The following is a 15,288-nucleotide window of genomic DNA, read 5'->3' as shown; positions in this document are numbered from 1 at the left end:
GTATATGAGAAGTCAGGAGGAGCAGGTGGATCGGTAGGAGGAGGAGCAGGAGGAGGAGCAGGTGGGGGAGCAGGAGGAGGATCAAGTGGAGGAGCAGGTGGAGGAGCTGACGGCTGTATCACGAAAGAACCCTATGGAAAGCTTCAAGCGGTTTATGAAGAATGAATGTAGATTGAAGGAGTCGGATGCTGATAGTCTCTGCAAATATTACCTTGAACATGAGAAACTATCACGCGACGCTTTTGCTAATGTCTTCGCTCTGACTTGTAGGCTTCATGATCCCCATTTTGAAAGTTCATCGCTTGCAATCTTGAGTAAAAAAGCCTATGACATTTTTGCTTCTGTGACAAGGAAACCCCGAGGTATTTCATGCTTTCCCGTGCTTTTATGTTCTATATTTCATGGGAGTTGTACCCATGCTTTTCGGGTATTTCAGGTACCCATACTTTTATGTTGTGTTTCAGGACGTACTATGGAGCACCTCTCGTTGTCAGGACTGACGTACAGTAGCAGTAGTGGAGATCAGACACATTCATTTCCTCCACTCATTCCCCAACACAAGGGTTCGGAAGCGCTGGACAGTCCTGTGAAGGATGACCATTTTCCTCCAACAGTAAATGATACAGAGGTGGACATTTTGTGGCCCATAGATGAGTGGAATGAAATTCTTGACAAAGAGAAAAATTGCGAGGCAAAATTCACAGATCTACTTGAAAAACAGGTGAGAAGAATTCCTGAGGTTGCCAAATCTGCATGTTAGGGGCAAAAGCAGCAACAGTAAAGAGGAGCTAAGGGGGGGAGTCCTTAGATCATTAGTCCTTAGATTATTATTAATACGTTGTATCTAGTTTATTAATGAGATATGAAAAGACGGAAGTTCTAGGGGCAGGCGGAGAACTGAATAGGCACGGCAACCGTGAAGGAGTTATGTGTGCCGGTTAGATAAGAGAGAAGAGAGCGATCATTCAGGGAGATCAATTGAGGCTCATTGATGAGGATCGGAGCAAGGATCAGTGCTATGTATCAGAGAGTACGGTGTTGTACTGCTCAGAGAAATGTTATACAGAGATTCTATTGCATCTGCCTTATTGTTTTATCATGAATGATTCTGTCGATCACTGTTCTACTCTATGAATTTTCATACGCAGTTCTGAAGTACGATTACGCATGTAAATCTGTCGCAGTAGTGCGTTTCGAGTTAGTCTTCAGAGTAGAGAGGGCTAACACTTTGGCGACCACGGAAGATTTCCATGTTCGTCGCGGTGGATTCCCCCGGAGAGGTTGGATGCTCCCCATCTGTAACACTCTGATTCCTCGGTGCGAGGCCTAGCGCATGAATGACGCTGGGAGTGAGCCAGGGGGAACATCACGCTCTCCGGAACGGCCTCGGGAGCCTGCAACTCCAGTATCGGCACGTACAACCCGCGAGGAACGGCATGACCGATATGTGGCTCAACGTGATCTTCTCTTCGGCTTCTTCACGGATAGTGAGAGTAGTAGCCGCTCTGACACACCTCCGCTGATCCCAGGAGAGGAAGGTCCAGTCGTTTCCGGTGTTCAGGAGGAAGGCGAATCCTCCGGACGCAGTAGCCCGTTCGATTTAACAGGTACTCCTCCGGAAGACGAAGCGTCACCGTTGCGGAATTCCCCACCACCGAGTCCCAGGAGACGGGAGGGTGGTGTGCCTGCAGGAAGCGGAGCCCCAGGTCCGTCACCAGATCCCGGTAGGGGAGGTGGAGGCGGTGGCGGCGGAGGCGGGGGTGGAGTTCCGGCGGTAAGCAGCGCGGCTATTCCACCACTGGTATCCAGGATGACGGTGAAGTACCCCAAGTTTTCGGGACGGGATAAGGAGGATGCGGATGCACATATACTGTCATTTGAGATGGCATGGATGGTGAATACGGCTCCACCAGTGCAGGCGACAGATCTTATGAAGATGGCGACTTTCATCCCGACACTGCAGAAGCAGGCGGCAGTATGGATCGCGCAATATGGAGCTACCCATTTTGCCACGTTTGATCTACTGCGGGATGCCTTTTTGCTCCGGTTTCGGGAGGACAAGACCCGTGTTCATGTCCTGGCCAAACTGGGGAAACTGGAACAGAAGAACCAAGAAGTGGAGGCGTATGCGGCCAGGTTTCGGTCGTTGATCCGCCGCCTCGATGCAGCAACTACTCCAGCAGTCCCCATCCAAAATGCTTACTTCATGGAGGGGCTGAATAAAGGATTGAAAAGGTCCCTGGCATCGTTGGATCTGGAAGCTCTTTTATTGGAAGAAGTTGTCCAAGCAGCGGTGAGGGCGGAACAAGTCCTGTTTACTTCCAAGGGAAGGAAAGGAAAAGTGAAGTATGAGGAGGCTGAGGGAGACTCCGATACTGATACTGAGGAGGAGTCGGATCAGTCGGATGAGGAGGAGGACAAACGTTCCATGAGGCGGAAGGCTGGAAAAGCGGCAGGGAAGTTATTTCCGGAAGGATCTGCTGCCGGAGCCAAAAGCCGGGATAGTGGAATAGGGTCCTCTTCAAAAGTTCGCAAGGATACTTGGTGTAATCGGTGCCGGAATGCAGGACACTTAGCAGAGGAATGCGGTTTGAATGAGCGGTGGTGTGCGATTTGCCAAACAGCGACGCATACCACGGAGATCTGCCGCTATAACGCACGAATAGCCCCGATACCAGCGGTGGCGGCGGTAGTTGCGGCACCAGCCGCAGCACCAGCCGCGGTACCAGCCGCACCGGCGAAAAGACCTTGGCGGCCGAGAACGGCTGGAACAGGTGCAGATGAACCAGCAGGGGAACGGACGTTCCTATGTTTTTATTGCAATCAACCCGGACATCGAAAGGTAGATTGCGAATTATTCAAGCGCCACAAGGCGGAAAGGGAAGCAACCCGGGGATCCGGAGAAGGCAAGTCCGCACCAGCAGTAAACGTGGTTCTGATTATCGAATGTGATGATGACAGTCCGCAACAGGATAGCAAGGAGCCTAGTCCGCAGTCCGAAGAAGTACCGGAAGTACCGGCGGGTGTCCCTGTTGAAGACAACATGGGAGGAAGGGCGAGCGGAGATGTGCTCGTGGTCACACGATCCCAGGAAAAGGTGCGGGACTACAAGGCCCCGCAAGAGAAGGGGCGACCCCCGGCGTTGGATTGGCAGGCACAACAACAGGTGCGGTCGACGGTCGGTGAATGGGTCCAGAAAACCCCAACGGTGTTACCTAGGCCTAGCGCGGAAAAGGCAGTCTCGGTGACGGAGAATGGTGCGACGGTGGCAAGGCGCCTGCAAGGAGACCAGCCAGAAGCGACTTGTCTACCTACCAGTCAGAAGGACAGCCTGATGACCGGCAAGGAGGGTGTTGAACCATATGATTTATGGCAAGATTTGCGGAAACAGCAAATACACATGACAATGGAGCAATTGTTAGCATTGGTACCCAACTTCCGGAATTCTCTCATCAAACAATTGACGGAACCAGTCAGGGCGATGGAGTCGGAGATGGAAGCGGTAACAATGGAAGTGTCGCCTGACGGATCTGTAAAGCCTGAAGTGGAAGAACAGCCTCCTGTTTTTGATGAAGCGGTCCCGGTAATTTCCGTAACGCTGGAGAACAGCCGTGTGGGAGGGGTGTTGCTGGACGGAGGGTCTGGGGTCAACATCCTGTCCGAACAAATGCTGGTGCCGTTGGGTATCACAAAATGGGAATCCGCACCCTTCGCCGTTCGGATGGCGGACCAACGGAGAGTGCAGCCGTTAGGATTGCTCCGTGGATTGAAAATGGAGGTTTGCGGCGTAAAGTTCGAAATCGCTGCGGTGATTCTCCGGATGGAGGATATTAGCGGGTCATACCCGTTATTGCTCGGAAGACCGTGGTTGCGGCAGGCCCGTGTGAAACAAGACTGGCAATCCGACCGCATCACCATTCGGAAAGGAAAAAAGAAGCTGAAGCTCTCGGTACATACCAAACAAGGGCTGAGGACGCCATTCCGACCGACGATGGCGGAAGGTATCCATATGATGGACGGAATGGGGGTCGAAGAGGAGGATGACTACTTCAGTAGGAATACGGAGCTGGTAAGCTTGTTCGAGGTGGATGTGGTTGCCGTTTTAAAGCAATATCAGCATCAGCTTCCCTCGGCTACGCAGGAGTCATCCAGTTCCACGGAAGAACCAGTCGAAGGGAGTCTACCGGAAGGCACAGGAGACATGCCGGACGAAGCGGGAGTGGCGGAGGCGGAAAGAGTTTTCGAGCAGGAACTCCGTCGCTCGCGGAGGGTCAAAGAAGACGAGCTGCTGGATCTTAACCTCGGAACGGAGGGGGAGCCAAAGAACATCCGTGTCAGTGCAAAGCTCGATAAAGGGTTTCGGGGAAAATTGGAGACATTGCTGAAATCCTTCAAAGACGTGTTCGCCTGGGACTACACAGATTTGCTCGGCATCGATCCCAAATTCTATCAGCACAGGATCAATCTGCAGAAGGATGCGATACCGGTTCGGCAACAACGGTATAGAATGAATCCGCACTATGCCCAGAGGGTGAAGGAGGAGCTGGACAGGTTGCTAAAGGTCGGGTTTATCTGTCCGGTTGACCGTGCAACGTGGCTTTCGCCAATCGTGATTGTTTCGAAAAAGAATTTGAAGTTGCGGGTCTGTGTTGACTACAGAAAGCTTAACACGGCGACAATCACGGATCCGTTTCCATTGCCGTTTAACGATACTATGCTGGATACAGTGGCAGGTCACGAGATGTATTCTTTTCTGGATGGCTTCAGTGGGTATAACCAGGTGCAGATGGCACCAGAAGATCGAGAGAAAACAGCCTTCATCACGGAGTGGGGAGCATTTGTTTTCCTGGTGATGGCATTTGGGCTAAAGAATGCTCCGGCAACATTTCAACGCATGGTCCAAGAGATATTTCATGATTATTTACTAATCTTTATGCAGGTATTTCTGGACGATTTCAGTGTTTTTGGGAGTCGCGAGCAGCACCTTGAGCATCTGAAGAAATGCTTAACCCGGTGTAGGGAGGCACGGTTGTGTCTGAACCCTATGAAATGTGCATTCGCCGTGGGCAGCGGTATGCTGCTAGGTTGCATTGTCTCGGCGGAAGGCATTGCGGTGGATCCGGCGAAGGTCGAAGCGATTCGGCAGGCAAAGGTTCCTGGCAACGGTAAGCAGCTCGGGAGATTCCTAGGGCAGGTTAAATGGCACAGCCGAATGCTGCGGTATCTGGCGGATGTGGCGACACCACTGTATGACCAACTCAACAAAGTACCGTTAGTCTGGTCTTCTGCTTGTGACTTAGCCTTTCGACGGCTCAAACTGATGTTGGCGACAGCACCGGTGGTTCAGCCGCCAGATTGGGCGAAGATGTTTCATGTCTTCGTGGATGCCTCGGACGTGGCTATTGGTAGTGTCCTCATGCAGGAAGCGACAAGTAAGTGGTTCCGACCGGTGTATTATGCAAGTCGCAGGTTGTCAAAAGCCGAACGGAATTACTCTACTATGGAGCGGGAAGCATTGGGGATGATTTATTCCGTAACCAAGTTTCGTCACTACCTGTTGGGGAATCGGTTCACGTTTCATGTGGATCATTCCGCCTTGTTGTATTTGGTACACAAGCCCGAGCTCACTGGAAAGTTGGCCCGGTGGATGCTGCTTTTACAGGAGTTCGACTTCACGGTGGTCCATCGACCAGGAAGTACACATGCCGTAGCGGATTACCTTTCGCGGTTGGAATCTGGCGAAGACCCGATGGGTGTGGAAGACGATTTTCCGGATGCCCAGCTGTTCGAACTGGAGGCGGTGGTACCGGCAGCTCCAAAGACGTGGTACGACGACATGTTTCACTTTGTCGACACGGGCCAGATGCGCGACGGAATGTCACGAGACCAGCGGAAACGGCTCGCGCTCAAGAGCAGAGACTTCCGGATCATTGCTGACCAATTGTATAAAAAGGGGCTGGATGGTGTGTTGCGACGGTGTGTGTACCCACATGAGCAGGAGGTCATCCTGGAAGAGGCTCACCAAGGAATCAGCGGTGGACACTTCGCAGGAGAAGTCACCGGACGAAAGGTACTCCAAGGAGGTCTGTGGTGGCCAACATTAATGGGGGATGCGCATAGGTTCGTCAAAAGATGCGATGTGTGCCAGAGGTTGGGCCAGCCATCAGGTCGGGACCGGATGCCGCACAATCCCATACTGGCCCTCGAACCGTTCATGAAGTGGGGGCTGGACTTTGTAGGTCCGTTTTCGCCGCCGGCGCGGAGGACAGGTAACCGGTATATCCTGGTGGCGACGGATTACTGTACCAAATGGGTGGAGGCCAGAGCACTGAAGGATAATTCGGCAAAGGCTGTGGCCAGATTCCTTTATGAAGCCATTATGACACGGTACGGGTGTCCGGTTGAGCTCGTCACGGATCAAGGTGGGCATTTTCTTAATGCGGTGTTACGGGAACTGGTTACCCGGCACCTAATCATTCATAAGAAGTCCACAGTGTATTACCCTCAGGCAAACGGACAGGCGGAGTCCTCGAATAAGGTGTTGCTAGTCATTCTGAAAAAGCTGGTCAATGAAAATCGGACAGATTGGGATGAAAAACTTTACTCCGCATTATGGGCGTTCCGGACTTCCTATAAGGTTGCGACGGGGTTCACGCCATTCAAGTTGGTTTACGGAGTTGAAGCAGTGGTCCCCATGGAATTCCTAGTACCGAGTCTGCGGATTGCAGCGGCAGAGAAATTGGGCTGGGACGAGTCCGTAGACTGGAGGATTGAACAGTTGGATCGGCTGGGTGAGGAGCGGTTCTACAGTGCGTATCTTGCACAGGTAGTCCAGGACAGACGGAAGGTCTGGGTGGACCGTCATTCAAAGAAGAAGACCTTCAAACGGAGAGATGCCGTGATATTGTTTAATACTCGGATGGGTCCGCATCCGGGTAAGCTGAAGTTACGGTGGGGAGGTCCGTATTGGGTGGTGGAGCGTTATGGTGACGGCACGTTCCGATTAGGAACACTACAGGGGGAGCTGTTGCAGAAGCCGGTAAATGGATTTCGTCTCCGACCATATACAGGGCCCATGCCACCTTACCCATTTCCGGAGAAACCACCTGTGAAGATCATTTCAAATGCATTTGTAGCCATTTCGGTGGAGAAACCGATGATGGGGGCTATTAATACGCACGTGTGGTCTCACTCACTTTATTCCGAGAAACGGTGGGAGCAAAGCTTCGTGTTGCGGGGCGCGGACGCCGCCATGCAATCTACTGAATCTTCGAAGTGGGGCTGTTATCAGAATGATGGGACACTTGATCGTTGCATGCAAACAAGGAGTTCACCAGGGCATCCAAAAGGCACTTTGGAAGCAAAAGGGGGCTTATTTCCAACTCTTTGTTTTCCAGAACTCTTCTCCCTCGCATCCCAGCTTTTCGCCGCTATGGTGGTCTTCCATCTGATCAATCCATTACCTGTTGGGGATGAGGCTGTGCAATCTTGGCTGACACGAGCTCGTCTGGTGGAGTTCGCGGGTTTGCCATGGGCTACGACACCAGTTCATCCATTGGCGCAGGATATCTTGGCGCAGCTTGCACGCGGGCGCAAGGTCGTGGTGTATGGCAAGACTTTCACCTTGTGCAAGGAGCTAGTAGCGGCCCGTTTGCACTTGCCGGTGGATGGCCCTTGCAAAGTCACGAAGCTTACCAGCAGTGCCATGGAGGCAGCTCTCGGCGCAGGTTGCAAGGGGGAGTACAATATGAAGAAGCTGGATGCTTCGACGAAGATATGCTACAAGTTTATTGCAGAGGCACTCTGGCAGAAGGTGAAAGCAGAGTTACTGGGACAGACCCAGTTTACCTATTTCCAGAGGGCGGAGCAAGGGAAACCGGTTCCCTGGGCGAAGCTGCTGGCGGACAGAATTCTGGAGGTGGCCAAGAAGCTCTTGAAGCCCACGGCAACATCCCGGATGGGGCAGGTCTTATTCTTTTTGTTCGGACCAGATGCGGAACCGGTCATCCCAGGATCGTATGTGGAGGTGGAGGAGTCCACAGACGAGGGTTCGGACAAGGAGTCCAAGGAGGTGGAACCAGCGAGATCAACAACGGAGGGAGTTCTGACGCTGATGCCAAGGAACCAGGTGACTCCAGTAGTACCTGCGGTGGAGGTTCCGGCGGTCGTACCTGCGGTGGTGGTTCCGGCCGAAGTTCCACAGGGCAGCCAGCGGAGTAGGCCAGCGGTTCCGGTAGAAGTTCCACAGGGTAGCCCGAGGAGTAGGCCAGCGGTCTCAGCAACATCGAGCCGCATGGCCAGTTTATTGAAACGAAAGTTGGCTCTCGCGCCGGAAGGAGGCATGTTGAAGAAAACCCGCCCGGAAGCGGAGGCCTTGCAAGGGGAAAGCTCAGTCCACACTCGGGAGGACAGTTCGGGGAGACAGGCAGGTCAGGAGGAAGCCCGTGTAGTCCCAAGGGGGAGTGGTGAGCTGCAGCTATCTCCGCCGGTGGAGACCTATGATCTGGTCACGGCACGACGGTTGGCGGAGCGCTTGCTCCAATGTTTTCAGAAGGGGCAGCTGGAGGAGAATGAGGCGAGGTTGCGCCAGGAAAATGCCAGGCTGCTCGAACGCAATCAACAGCTGCAGGAGCAGTTGGTACGACTCCAACAGGTGGATGCACGGCGACAGCAGGATATGGAGGAAGCAAGGACGGCGATTGTCGCCCAAACTCATGAACACCTGCGGCTGACGGAACAATTGACGGAGAAGGCTACAACTGCGACCGCCAGGGTGCAGTTGTTGGAAGCGGAAGTGATGGCGTACCGGCAACCCTCTAGCTCTACACGCATGCTGGACGAGGCACTTTTGTTGGATTTATCGGAAGCCTTCGTCGCAGAGATGCAGGGTATTTTTCTTGATCATCAACATCAATTGCGAGTAGAGCTGGAGCGGGCTTGCAGGCCTCTCGAACGACGGTTGGCCCGGAGGGATGAGGATGATCCGGCGGGAGGGGGCGCAGGAACAGCTTTTTTACCACCAGCACCGGTGACGGAAACTGCGGCACAACCGGAGGGTGGAAGTTCTACATCGGCAAATAATCTCGGGAAGCAGACAGCAGCGGGACCGGTGGATTCTGCCGAAGGCTATGTCAAACGGATCGCCGAGCTGGAAGAAGCCCTCCGAAGAGCGAAGGCCAGAGGAAAAAGACCCGAGACCGCGATGATGCCATGACCCCGAGCAGACGCAGCAGCCGCTTTTGTGGCAGCTTTTCCGGAGCCAGCGGACGGGGAATCCTTGGACGCCAGGCACTTTTTGCAGCTGAAAGAACACGTCGCGGTGGTGCAACAGCAGTGTGACGATGCAAGATCTCAGCTGTTGGCACTCAAGCTCGCCCGGAAAGAAGAGCACCAGCAACATGAAGTTGAGGTGAAGAGCCTCATGGCCGATTTGCTGCAGCTCCGCGCTACTACGCCAGACCCCTCAATAGGTGCCCAAACCAAGGAATTGGGGCGGGTAATGAAACGACTGGATAGTGTGGCGAAGAAAGCAGATCGCACTATGCGGGTAACCGATCTCGAACTCGCTTTATCTGAAAAGACCCGACTGCATGCAGAGGAGCTACAACAGCTGCGGGTGTTAGGGGCAAAAGCAGCAACAGTAAAGAGGAGCTAAGGGGGGGAGTCCTTAGATCATTAGTCCTTAGATTATTATTAATACGTTGTATCTAGTTTATTAATGAGATATGAAAAGACGGAAGTTCTAGGGGCAGGCGGAGAACTGAATAGGCACGGCAACCGTGAAGGAGTTATGTGTGCCGGTTAGATAAGAGAGAAGAGAGCGATCATTCAGGGAGATCAATTGAGGCTCATTGATGAGGATCGGAGCAAGGATCAGTGCTATGTATCAGAGAGTACGGTGTTGTACTGCTCGGAGAAATGTTATACAGAGATTCTATTGCATCTGCCTTATTGTTTTATCATGAATGATTCTGTCGATCACTGTTCTACTCTATGAATTTTCATACGCAGTTCTGAAGTACGATTACGCATGTAAATCTGTCGCAGTAGTGCGTTTCGAGTTAGTCTTCAGAGTAGAGAGGGCTAACACTGCATTCATCAAGGGCACTAAATCTTTATGTGATCCCAAAATACCAGACTTTTTTTTGGTCATCAAGAACCAGCAAGAGGCAACAACTGAGTCAGTTGGGGCTATTCTTTTTACTCAATCCACTTCAGGAAACACTAACAGCTACTGTTCCAAAAGTGCAGTTGGAGAAGCCATCTCTGTTGGTCAGATTTTTCTCAGAAATGCCTCCCAGCAGAGACATTTTGTCATTGTAGGGCTCACAAATTTAAAAAAAATTAGGTGGTTCAAAGTGGAGAGACCTGGTATGGTTGGTCAATTTCATGGTTGTCGGAGTTGTGAGTCCTCAGCAGTTAGACACAACTTGGCTGGATTTATGTGCTGCTCTCTTGATATTCTTGGAATCTGTACAAAGTCAATTATGGTGGAGAAGGAAGAGTGTCGCTTGGGTAGGTGGTTGGGTGAAGGTGCTACAAGTAATGTTTATGTTGCAAAAGTCAACAATCAAGCATATGCTGTGAAAGTGGCCAAAGTAGGACACAGTGTTTCTTTAGATATTGAAAACCTTCAAAAATTGAAGGGCATCAAGGGAATTCCTAGTATTGTTAGTAGTTACTCACACCCTGCAAGTGCTATGTTCATCACACCTGTGTGTGAACAGTTTAGTTTAGAGCTTATGTTTAGAAAAAAGATGCAAACACGTCTGGGGGAGCTGGTTGATACTTTGAAGTGTGCACATGACAGGTGCATAGTAAACCGGGATATTCGGGTACCAAATATACTGATTGCTGAAGATCAATTTATCATTGTGGACTGGGGATATGCTACAACTTTACATAAATCTGTTAGCTATGCAGGCACTACCCATTTCGCATCTGCAAAGGTTCTCAACATGCTGGAGAAAGGTGTTTGTGCTTTTCCCATTGAAGTTTCTGATGATTTGGTTTCATTGGTACGGAGTCTGTATGCACTTTCACGGCATGATCAACTATATGTGCAGAAGGCTTTGACTGACCTTGACAGTGATGAATATGCACAAATTCGGGAATTCTGGGAGAATGAGATGGAGGATAATGCACTATGGCAGGAGGCTGAAAGGCATGCTGAACAAGGTAATTATGCCGACCTCAAATTTTGGATAACAAGCTGGGCTAAAAGTTCTCTGTAGTGTGCATTTGCATGTATTCAAAGTGCCACCTGGTCTTTCAAGTAGAATTTTTCTTTGAGTAAAGCTGCCTTTTGGAAGCATGTTATTGGTTGGCCCTGGTAGAAGGGGTTCTCTCCACAATGTTACTGTCCACTTTGATATTGTCCGTAATGTTACTGTTCACTTTGATACTGTCTACAATGTCACTATGCACTTTCTTACTATCTACAATGTTATTGTCCACTTTGATACTGTCCACAATGTTGCTGTCCACTTTGATACTATACACAATGTTGTTGTCCACTTCAAAACCCCTTAGTGCTTGCTCACCTTTGTGTGCAGACCAAGAGATCACACCTGTGCTGCATCCATTCTCAGTGCTTGCTCAAATCACCTTGGCCCTCCTGTTTAGCATATCCTGCGATACACAGAGATAACATCCCGAGAAGGGAGCACCTCAAGCACTCATTGTGCTTGTGCGAGAGCACTGCACTTGTTGACACATAACATGGTACACAAGCGTACGGCACTGTACAAGAAGCTGGCAGCCCAGGATGAATTGTGAAGAGCTGATGATGATGTGAGTAAGAAGATGAAGGTGAAGAAGAAGCATCAGTAGATGAAGAAGAAGGCGAATAAGGTGCAACTAGTGCAGGCCTATCAAGAGCTGAATTTGGAGGAGGGAAAGGAAAAAGAATAGGCGACATCTCTCATGCTGCAATATACTGGGCCGGATAGCTTGTGTCTGCTGGTGGGCGACCATTAATTAGCGGTTCTTCTCCAACTGCATTAGCATCAACTACCTGGAAGCCATGCAGTAAAATAGCTCTAGCGCATGCTGCTACTCTGGCCCCATGTAGTACTATGTCATCTACCTCCCCCCCTGCTAATAAGAATTGTATGGCGTTGCAGCGCGCTGCTGCACCTGGCCGATATCCTCCTACCGTGTAGCCTCATGATCGCGGTGGCTGATGTCTCTCTCTACTATGCCATTTGATGGCAGCAGCTGTGCTGAACCATGATTGAGCTCATCAACACAAAATTTCCCCATAGTTATTAGGCAATGGACTCCATGGTGAAACTTCTTAGTTGCCCAAAACACCAAACTAAACCTACCGGCCACCACACTTTGTCATGTGTGCAGGGTTTCATGTTTTCTCTGTGAAGGCTGGAGATGGATCACTTTTTCCTCTAAGAGAGAGAGAGAGAGAGAGAGAGAGAGAGATTCGCTTGCTATGCACAATGCTCGAAAAGACCAAGAGATGATGATGTAGAAGTTACACGTTCAAGATGGCATATGGGTTCGTATCTGACAAAAAGAGGGGTCGGTTGCAAGTTCTTGATGGAGTCTCGACCATTGGACAACAAAAAGGAGGCGGTGAAGGTGAGGCCTACCCCCACCACCCCAACCTCCCCCCATGCCAAGCACGCTAGCAACAAGGGAGCATAGCCAATAGGGAGCGGCCATTTGACATCAATGCTCAAGAAGGTGGTTTTCTTATCTCTATCTTGTCTTAGAATGCTTATTTTGTACAAACTTTAATATCTTCTATTGGGGAGGGTAAGACTTGTGTAAGGTTCCAAATTGTCTCTCTTATTTCTTCTTTGATTAGCTCAGGTTGTTAGGCCATGCAAAAGAATAGTTAAGTCTTGTAGTTGATGCTTTGACTCACTTGCCCTCATTTTGTGTTCCTTTAGCAACTTCACAATTTTACTTCTGCCTCTACCCATCTTGGCAAGTAATTAAGAGTAGTGAGATTATGGGTCATAGAGCATGGTCCTAGTACATCAAGTCCCCATTTTAAAAGTGTATTATGGGACGATAGGCAAGTCAAAGCTGAAGACTCGATAGCTTTTTATCCATTTTTTGGTATGGAAGCATGAATGGCAAGGATAGGAGGTGTCCAAAACAGAGCTAGCCATGCGACTAGACCTTAGCCGATGAGAAAGTGTTGCTATCTGGATTGCTGGAGCCAAAGCTTAAGGAGGGAGAAGTCCACATCAACATAAAGGTAATGAATTCTTTGCCTAACGCAACTGCAAAATTTTAAAACAAAAAGGTCTCTCCAACACTGGAGTAAAAGCATAATGTCCCCCTCCAACACTGGAGGAGAAAACAAGTATACGAGGGAAGGGCACGTTCCCTACGGTTTATGGAAATTGGGTGAGGATGGTGCCACCTCCCTACCATACGTACGTATGGTTTTTTCTTTTTCTCACAAGCATCCCCCATGCACCTAATGCATCTATGTTTTGCTACAATCTATGATAGCTTCTTGAGAGAACCAGCACCCTTTGCCATCGATTGGCAGAACCCCAAATTCAGCTGGTACCCAGTACCCAACCTTCATTTGTGAAGCACATTTGTGAAGCATTGGAGTTTCCACTCTTCGTAGCATTGTTTCTAGGGCGTATGCTTTTGTAATCTACAAGTTATATGCATCAAAAGTCTATGCTTGCATTGCCTAAGGGTATAACATCATTCAATGAATTAGCATCAAAATATATAGCATTAACACTAAAACATCCTCTTTGCTAAGAACGAATAACTCACTCTTACTTTCAAATGTACATATGTTTTGTCCAATAGTACCTACATGAACAATGAAAGTTTGGGGTGCCATGTCTAAAATGCTATTAATATTCCAAATGGATATTCCCAATGGATAGGAGTGAATGTGTACCTCTAATACTGCTTGCTATGCTCTTCATGGAGATGATGTTGGGTCACTAATATATTGAAGCCTGTCTTTATAAGCACCTAAAGCTCACGTAGTTTCTTTCAACCAAAAACATAATACACATATATACAAATAGACATATATACAGATATACATATAAAGAAATAAGAAATTGAGAGCCAAAGGTGTAGACTTGGATAACAATCGATTCTTGATTCTACAAGGTGAAGTTGACCAAATCTCTCTAATGAAGGTCAAGTCACAAGAACCCCATGTTGATGAAGGGTTCTTAGAACACTTGGAAGAAATTATTGAATCCAAATGTAGAGCGCATTATTGATGATTGGGCCAACAACTTTACATAGGTCACTAAGAAATTATTGAATCCAAATGTAGAGCGCATTATTGATGATTGGGCCAACAACTTTACCAAGGCTTCATAGTAGCAATTGAGCTAGGGATTCAAGCTAGGGCTTTAGAGTGATTGAGCTAGGGCTTCACATCAAAAATTGAGTTGAATGGCTATGAAGCCCTTGATCAACCAATTGTTGCTCTAGAGCCCTAGCGGTAGCTTACTTGAGTTGGAGCCTCCACTTGAAGAGTTGAGGCTCAATCTTGGGTTTGAGACTCCCCATGTACAAATTTTGTTTGCACCATTACACAACATGTTTCTAGCATAGCTATTTGTTTCTAAACACGCTTGCTTAATGCCATCCATGTAGCTCTCGACTACACCACCCTTTGTAGTATTGTTGATGACCAGAAATTAGGAATTGTTCATCCATCTCTATGGGAACTGCACTCACAAAAACATTGAAGTCACTATGTGGTTATACTCATTTAGCAATGGCTTAGGACTCGCTATTGATTAAAAACATCCATAAACAGCTGCCATCATGACAGGACTCACATTCCACCATCTGGGTTTTCTAATAATATCTAGAAGAGCATCTCCTACTACTAACCATGCAAAACGACATCGTGCCACTACGTAGACACGTTGTGAAAATCTTTTGGAAGGATTGTCGTTCATAATCTTCATTAGTCTAGGGTCAATTGGTTTATTTGTGTATTTGTATATTTGAAGATTTGTACATCTGCGTCTTTTTGTGTATTTGTATATTTGTGTATATTTATATATTTGTGTATTTGTGTATTTATATTTTTTGTATATTTGTGTATTTATATATTTGTGTATTTGTGTATTTCTTGTTTCAAGACAATGGTGGGCTATTATGAGAGCTAATGGAACCGCTCCTTTACTTGGAAGTCTCTTAGAATTGCTACCATGAAGCAATTTTTCTTACAAGAGAGGCTGAAGACAAAGTGCTTACTAAGTGGAGAAGTCTTAAAATGCTACTCCATGAGCCTATCACAATAAGTACATAGATAAG

The 15,288-nt window shown here is 48.8% G+C and overlaps 2 protein-coding genes and 1 long non-coding RNA gene across 3 annotated transcripts; all 3 read left to right on the top strand.

Moving 5' to 3' along the window:
• Positions 1-93: 93 nt before the first annotated feature.
• Positions 94-10,323, top strand: LOC147886062 (uncharacterized). Its single transcript, XM_087396277.1, has 3 exons — positions 94-362; positions 465-721; positions 10,219-10,323. Exons 1-3 carry the CDS (start codon positions 134-136, stop codon positions 10,321-10,323), a joined length of 591 nt encoding a protein of 196 aa, XP_087252403.1. The 5' UTR covers positions 94-133.
• Positions 10,324-10,487: 164 nt separating this feature from the next.
• Positions 10,488-11,080, top strand: LOC147886061 (uncharacterized). Its single transcript, XM_087396276.1, has 2 exons — positions 10,488-10,971; positions 11,067-11,080. The coding sequence occupies exons 1-2, from the start codon at positions 10,488-10,490 to the stop codon at positions 11,078-11,080; spliced, it is 498 nt and encodes a 165-aa protein (XP_087252402.1).
• Positions 11,081-11,148: 68 nt separating this feature from the next.
• Positions 11,149-12,786, top strand: LOC147886060 (uncharacterized). Its single transcript, XR_015543495.1, has 3 exons — positions 11,149-11,178; positions 11,645-12,030; positions 12,126-12,786. It is a non-coding gene; the product is annotated as an uncharacterized LOC147886060 (long non-coding RNA).
• Positions 12,787-15,288: the final 2,502 nt, after the last annotated feature.

Source organism: Dipteris shenzhenensis, chromosome 25, assembly GCF_047967505.1.
Source record: "Dipteris shenzhenensis isolate YYH24624 ecotype China chromosome 25, Dip_SZ_1.0, whole genome shotgun sequence".
Classification (NCBI taxonomy): Eukaryota; Viridiplantae; Streptophyta; class Polypodiopsida; order Gleicheniales; family Dipteridaceae; genus Dipteris; species Dipteris shenzhenensis.
The sequence above is the reverse complement of the archived record's forward strand: the minus strand, read 5'-3'. Positions and strand labels throughout refer to the sequence as shown.

What these genes read in the sequence shown, in the direction of transcription:
- LOC147886061 (XM_087396276.1), top strand. Translation starts at nt 10,488, where the DNA reads ATGGTGGAGAAGGAAGAGTGTCGCTTGGGTAGGTGGTTGGGTGAAGGT.
- LOC147886062 (XM_087396277.1), top strand. Translation starts at nt 134, where the DNA reads ATGGAAAGCTTCAAGCGGTTTATGAAGAATGAATGTAGATTGAAGGAG. An exon ending in TGTGACAAGGAAACCCCGAG is followed by an intron (nt 363 to 464) that starts GTATTTCATGCT and finishes GTTGTGTTTCAG; the next exon opens with GACGTACTATGGAGCACCTC. An exon ending in CAGATCTACTTGAAAAACAG is followed by an intron (nt 722 to 10,218) that starts GTGAGAAGAATT and finishes AATCCACTTCAG; the next exon opens with GAAACACTAACAGCTACTGT.